We start from the raw sequence: 6,731 nt of genomic DNA, 5'->3' as shown, positions 1-6,731 counted from the left end.
TAAAAAAACTGCACAGTGGCTTTATAATACCACAACACACGATTGTACTCTCTGCAAAGTTACTGTGGACAATGATTGAAGGTTTAAAGAAGAATTACATCATTCATCCTATAAAGTGATCCATCAGGAATGTGTTTGCATGTATATGATTGGCCCCTATGATGAGTTTCCGGATGATGTTACATTGCTTTGCAGCAAAAGTTGAGCCAGGTTCAACTTTTTGCCAGAAAACTCTTGTTTTTTTTGTGCCGGAGCCTGTACATCAGAACCCCTGCTGAGCCAGTGCTGTGATCTCATAGAAATGAATTAAGTGACTGCCTTTTCTTTTATACACTGCTAATGTTGGGATGAACACAGACTCAAGTGTCTCATACATGTGTTGGAGCAAAAATATTTCTTGCAGGGAAAATGTATGAAGTTGCACAAACTGTAAAATGATCAAATTAAGTCCTTTTTTTTTTTTTTTTTTTTTTTTTTATATAATGAGTCTACCATAACATCAAGCTCAATATTAGATTAAAAGCACCTTGCTGCTCACACCCTTTGTACAGCCCTACGTTCACACTCGTCATTTTACATTTCCTTCAACTCCTCCAGAAACAAGACTCCGTCACCCTGGACATGGAACGAGCCAACAAGGAGATCGAGATGCTTAGGAAGCAGTACGAGGCCATCTCTCAGGAGCTGAAGGAGGCCGTGCAAGAGGCCGAGGTAGCCAAGTGCCGACGAGACTGGGCCTTTCAGGAGAGGGACAAGATAGTGGCAGAGAGGGAGAGCATACGGTAAGGAGTGTGTTCAAAAGATGTCTGTTGTGTTTATGTTGCATGTAAAGAAAGGCTTGGATGAAAATAGATTTGTTTACATTTTGTCTGACGCTGATTTTGTATGAAAATGTTTACATCTGTCAGCACGCTATGTGACAACCTGAGGCGAGAGAGGGACAGAGCTGTGAGTGATCTGGCAGATGCTCTAAGGAATCTGGATGACACGAGGAAGCAGAAGAACAACGCTGCGCGGGAACTCAAAGAACTAAAGTGAGTCATTCCTCCAGACTTTTTTGTTTTTGTAACTTTTTGACAGGCTCATTTTCTGCACATTTTTTAGGTTGAATGTTATTCACTAAGTTTCTAATTGGTTCGGTCTGTGCTCCTCTTGTTTTGGTGATCCAGAATGATTTCATACCAGATCTTTTGTGCCACCCAGTGGAGGACGTATGTTACTGACTGAGCAAAATTACTTTTAAAGGTGACTGTACTAATTTAAGAGATACACATTTTATGTGTCCTGCAGAGAAAAGATGGAGGACCAGTTGGAAACGGAAGCACGGTTTCGTCACCTGATGGCTCACAGTTCACATGATTCAGCCATCGACACAGACTCAATGGAGTGGGAGACGGAAGTTGTAGAATTTGAGAAGGACAGAGTAAGAACCACTGGGAATCTTGTTATTTTCCTAACGTATATTAATTATATTAACTTTGACTGAACCACATTTTAATGTAGTATCAAACTGTAAATTAATTATGTTTTGTCTTATTCAGGACATGGATTTGAAAGCACTTGGGTTTGATATTGCTGAAGGGGTAAATGATCCTTATTTACCAGGAGATTGTGGCATATTTGTCAGTAAGGTGGATAAAGGAAGTATTGCTGAAGGAAGATTAAGGTAAATGTCTCACTGCTTTCTCAGTAATTAAAGCAAATGTTGTATGCGTTGGGTATCATTTGACATTTTTCTATATTCTTTTGGTTCTGAAAAATACAGTGTGTTTGCATAAATAAAATATTGTCTTAAGTTAAAAAAAAGTTTCCCGTTTTCAATCAAGAAATATCGGATCAAAGAAAAGAAAAAAAGCCTAAGAATCTGCAAAAAGGATTCAATGCCATGATTGATACTTGACACTTTTTGATACTTAATGCATCAGTCACATTTTGGTCGTAACTCAAGAAGCATTGAGATTCAATATCCAGTCCTACATTTTATTTGTGTCCTTATTGTCTTTTGGAGAATTTGATTCATTGTACCATCACTCTGGTTCTCTCTGTGCAGGGTAAACGATTGGTTGTTGAAAATTAATGATGTGGACCTGACCAATAAAGATAGGAAGCAGGTGATCAAAGCTGTGCTGAGCGGTGAGGGAGTGATCAATATGGTGGTTCGCAGAAGGAAGTCACTAGGAGGACGGATCATCACTCCAATCCAGATAAACCTGGCTGGACATAAAGGTCAGCGTCAAGCTCCAATTAAGAAATAAACCAAACTATTAAAATGCTGCTGTAAACAGGCAACTAATACTCAGTAGTTGTTAATCTTATTTAGTACTACAAACGGAATAATGAACTGATGATGGATAGATAGATTACATATTTTATGTTTTTTGAAAGATAGACAGTTAACATGAAATGTTATATGATTGTTTTTCTGTCTTACCTCTCAGACAGTGGCATAGGTTTGGAGAGTGGAGTGTTTGTTGCCATGTTGGCTCCGGGCAGTCCAGCTGCGAGAGACTGCTCTCTTACTATTGGAGATAGACTTTTAGCTGTGAGTATGCTGTCCAAAAACTTGTTAAGTTAAATGACACGAGATGATGCCTATTTGATGCCATGAGAAGGAAGGAACGCACTATATACCAATACTTTGAAGTGCACACAATGCACTTATCTTCATAATGTACTGTCTTGGTAGTTTGTATACAGGAAATTTATGTATTTTACCATTTTGTACTACCAGGTTTTCAAATGGATGTCAGTCAAATTAGCAACATTGAAAATTTTCATCTAGTGTCAAAATGGAAAAGGCTAAATGTTTCACCAAGATTTTTTCTTCTCCACCAACTCTACAACAACAGCACACTGCACATTTACTATGCATGTTGTCATCTTCGAGAATAATTAGTGAAAGAAACAGTATGTTCACAGACACACTTGGTGAACTTTGTAATTCCCACACATGTATACACATGACATGTATAGTATGTTGTCTTTGAAGGCACGTCGTGACTGCTGGAATCTTTTTGATCTTGTCCACTACAGATCAATGGCATTGCACTCGATAACACGTCGCTCTCTGAATGCGAGTCTCTACTGAGGAGCTGCCGTGATTCTCTCAGCATCTCCCTCATGAAGGTGAAGTCCTCGGACCTACACACCCACACTTGTATGCTTTAATATCTTGTTGTTTAAAAAAATAAGTATAGTGAAATAAGTTTTTATTTACCTCCCTTCATCACCAGTTCCTCCCACAGAGCTGTTCTGGCCAGAGTTTATTTGAAGGTTTGAGAGACTCAGAAAAGATCTCTCGGCTCCAGTCCTGTGAGATCCACGCCAGGAACTGCAGGAACTCCAAGCACAACTGCTCCACACAAACAGACATTTGTAGCTGTGACTTGGGCGGCAGAGGGGACGAAGTGTGTCAGGATACCGGTGACTCTATGGACTGCAGCAGCAGCAGTTCTCACTGCCACCTCAAGCCTTTTTCCAACAGCTCTCTTCACTCCCGCTCCCTTTCCACCTCCCACAGTCCCTCAGAGCCCCACCCCGACTTCTGCTACAGGAGGCAGGAGCTCCACCATCGCTCCTTCACCCCCGTCCTCTCCGACTGCAGCTCTCCTCAGACAGCTGTGGACAGAGTGCAGAGCTCATCGGCGAAGTCTGGTGGAGGCACATGGCCTAAAGTCATAGCGGGAGCTGCTGTTTCTGAGTGTGCCCAGCTCTCCATCTACAAAAAAGCCAAACAGAGGAAGTCCATCTTTGATGTGAATGCTTTCAGGAGACCTGATGCGTCCCCGAAACTGGACTACATGTCTCTTTCTCAGATGCCCAAGCACTCTCCACAGAGCTCAATATCTGAATCCGCTCAGACCCCTCCCACCCCACCAGCCAGGAGTGACTCGTTCAGGTTCAAACATCGCCAGCAGAACAGCTCGGCATCAGACTCCACTATTACCACCGGCACTCCCCCAGCATCCCCAGCCCAAGCTACAAGCCCGCAGGACGAGGGGAAGGCAGGGAACCAGCTCTATTACACTGATGCTCCACCAGGGGAGACCAAGAGCATCTTCAAGAAACCTTCTGACATGGAGGGGATTCGACACAGAGCAGAGGAGCGGCAGAAGAGGAGGTACCGTCCAAAATCTGCACCGGCACTGCGGCGAAATGTTACTCCATTACACATCCCTGTTCCCATGCAGGTACAGTAACTGAGATACAGCCTTATCTGAACTGATCTTGTTGATGTGCGTGTTTCTACATGTTATAGACAAAATTATGAATTGATTAAATACGAAAAAAAATAAATAAATCCCTCCTTGATTGCGTGTTGCAGGTACAGAGTTTCTCTAATGACGAGCACTCCCCAGAGCCGATGGACTTGTTACGCTTCTCTCCCATGCGAACCAATCGGTACAGCATGCCCTTTGCACCCCCCAGCTACAGCAGCATCACATCACGTAAGTCATCTGAACAACTTCACCTGTTCTGTTTTGCTTTTACATCCAGGAAACGCATGCTTGAATTTGTCCTTCGTTCAGGCTTCAATCGAAATTAATGGAAGACGTAGGACGGAAATATAATTTGACCGTACCTTTTTACTTCTTATCACAGTGTCTTTGTTGATTCTGATTTGATGTTTGATCTTGTTCCGTGTGTTCCTCCAGACCCAGCACAGCGAGGTTTAGCCCCGTGTCCTGCTGTGACGGCAGTGATGAGGAACCCGGTGTACACCGCCTGGAGCCATGAGATCCAGGCCAACAACTGTCCTCCAGCTCCCCGCTCAGGCATCCACCCACATTCACACACAAGGTGTAAACATCTGCCAGTTTTTTTTTTTTTTTAATTTTCCAGACTCCTTCCATTTTTCTTTGTTCACACTAATAGTTCTTTTTCACAGCAGACAGTTTTACTCATCACAGTAGGATAAGCACAAGTATTACTAATAACATTGTGACATGCCACAATATCTTCGGTGTTCTCTGTTTAATATCATTATATATTGAATATGTTTGGGTTTTGGACTGCTGGTTGGACAAAACAAGACATTTGAGGATGCCACCTTGTGATGGGCATGTTTTGCTATTCACTGACATTGTATAGATTTGAAGATGATTTGATGCTAAAAGTACTTATTAGTATTAATTAGTTGCAGCCCTATATTTTTTTGACATTCAACATTAATTTAATAATCCTGTGATGGTGCATTTTATTGAACAAAACAACCCTGCCCTAGATCTCATAAACACATGGCATGTAGCAAATTACATCTTGCTCTGGGTTGACTGATTGACCGGAGGGGGACTTACTGAGGCCTTTTTCTCCACTTTTAGCCCCCAACATCAAGGTCACCTCAGCCTGGACCTCAGCCACAAGCGCACTGGGAACTTGACTGAGAAGAGCTGCAGCCAACCACCACATAGTACCAACTCCCTGCCCTCCAGTGCCAGACTGGGTAAGTATGCAGTCCTAGTTTAGGCAAATCATAACTTGTATAATATGTCCTGTAAATTAACTCTTATATATTTTCGTGTTTTAAAGAGTCAGGTTACCGGAATGACAAATGTTCTCTTATTTTTAGTGGTGTCTAGCCATGCAGATAGTTTTGGTTGATTACTTGTGTTTGAAGATATCAGAAACGATGTCCCGGTTACTCTGGATAATACACAGACCTCGCTGTGAACTAGGGATGACTTCTTTTTTTTTAAGGAAGTAGTAAGTAACCAGGACATTATTTTCAGCACACACCTGTACTGCACGTCTATTGTAGTGGGATGATGGTAGAAATCCCAGAGATTCCCAGTGTAAGTATGTAAAAATCTGGGGGTGTGGAGTTAGAAAGACGTGAGCTTACCAGACCTCTGTAGCCCTTCCTCATCTTTGCTCGAGGCAAGCGGCTTGAGGCTATGTTAGCTGCTATTAGTATAACACACACAAGTTGCATTGTGGGTAATATAGGGGCCAGGTTTTGACAAGGAAGAAGAATACATGGAATAAAAAAGACAATCTCTGATCCTTCTAGTAACTAAATTGACAACAAGATGTATTGACTTAGGAGATGACAGTGACTGATTGGCCACATCATATATTATCATTGTAGTAATTCATCAGAGCATTCTATCGCAATGTCGGGGAAAACAAATGACCACCTTCATTAAGCAATATCCTGGGGGAAACCCTGTATCTGCATGGCTTAATAACTACATAGGCAAGTGAGAAAATTTATTTTTTGTTTTGTTTGTAATTTTCAGTGAACTGAGCCTTTTAATATGTTTCCTCTGTTTGTGGTCTTTAGGCTCCTCCAGTACTTTACAGTTTAGGGCAGAACGCATTAAGATCACTCCAATTCGTTATCCGCGCTCCACTGGATCTGACAGAGGTACAGTTGAGTTTGGCAGCTACATCATCTGATAAGGAGCATTCACAGCAGTCCGAATTCATGCCCTTCTCCTCTGCCACTTCAGGCTCCCTCTCACATTCAGAATGTAGCAGCCTGACACCTCCAATGTCCCCTGTCAACCTGGAGACGTCGTCTTTCACTAGCAGCCAGTCGCAGAGCTCCATTTCCACCCAGCCCAGGATATCAGTCAGCCCTGCTCCAGTTGGTGACAGGCGGAAGGATGGGTAGGCCAGCCCCTCGTCCGAGTCGTTATGCTGCCATCATTCAGCCGAACACGATGTGTTTTCCACCATTTGTCTGTACTTCTGTCTGCTTCGTTGTGATAAAATGCTTGTAAAGCAGT

General features: G+C 42.5%; 1 protein-coding gene across 3 annotated transcripts in view; it reads left to right on the top strand.

The window, feature by feature from the left end:
- LOC116061150 (disks large homolog 5-like) overlaps window positions 1-6,731 on the top strand; it is a 37,056-nt gene that overhangs the window by 18,006 nt on the left and 12,319 nt on the right. For all 3 annotated transcript variants that reach the window (XM_031315079.2, XM_031315078.2, XM_031315080.2), the window contains exons 9-21: window positions 598-782; window positions 909-1,034; window positions 1,291-1,423; window positions 1,542-1,666; window positions 2,051-2,226; window positions 2,439-2,542; window positions 3,034-3,126; window positions 3,234-4,190; window positions 4,325-4,448; window positions 4,656-4,800; window positions 5,322-5,443; window positions 6,284-6,367; window positions 6,453-6,612. In XM_031315079.2, coding sequence (XP_031170939.1) covers window positions 598-782; window positions 909-1,034; window positions 1,291-1,423; window positions 1,542-1,666; window positions 2,051-2,226; window positions 2,439-2,542; window positions 3,034-3,126; window positions 3,234-4,190; window positions 4,325-4,448; window positions 4,656-4,800; window positions 5,322-5,443; window positions 6,284-6,367; window positions 6,453-6,612 — 2,534 coding nt within the window. The remainder of the gene's footprint in view (window positions 1-597; window positions 783-908; window positions 1,035-1,290; window positions 1,424-1,541; window positions 1,667-2,050; window positions 2,227-2,438; window positions 2,543-3,033; window positions 3,127-3,233; window positions 4,191-4,324; window positions 4,449-4,655; window positions 4,801-5,321; window positions 5,444-6,283; window positions 6,368-6,452; window positions 6,613-6,731) is intronic.

This window comes from Sander lucioperca, chromosome 22 (assembly GCF_008315115.2).
Source record: "Sander lucioperca isolate FBNREF2018 chromosome 22, SLUC_FBN_1.2, whole genome shotgun sequence".
Classification (NCBI taxonomy): Eukaryota; Metazoa; Chordata; class Actinopteri; order Perciformes; family Percidae; genus Sander; species Sander lucioperca.
Note: the sequence above shows the minus strand (reverse complement) of the source record. Positions and strands in the feature narration are given on the sequence as shown.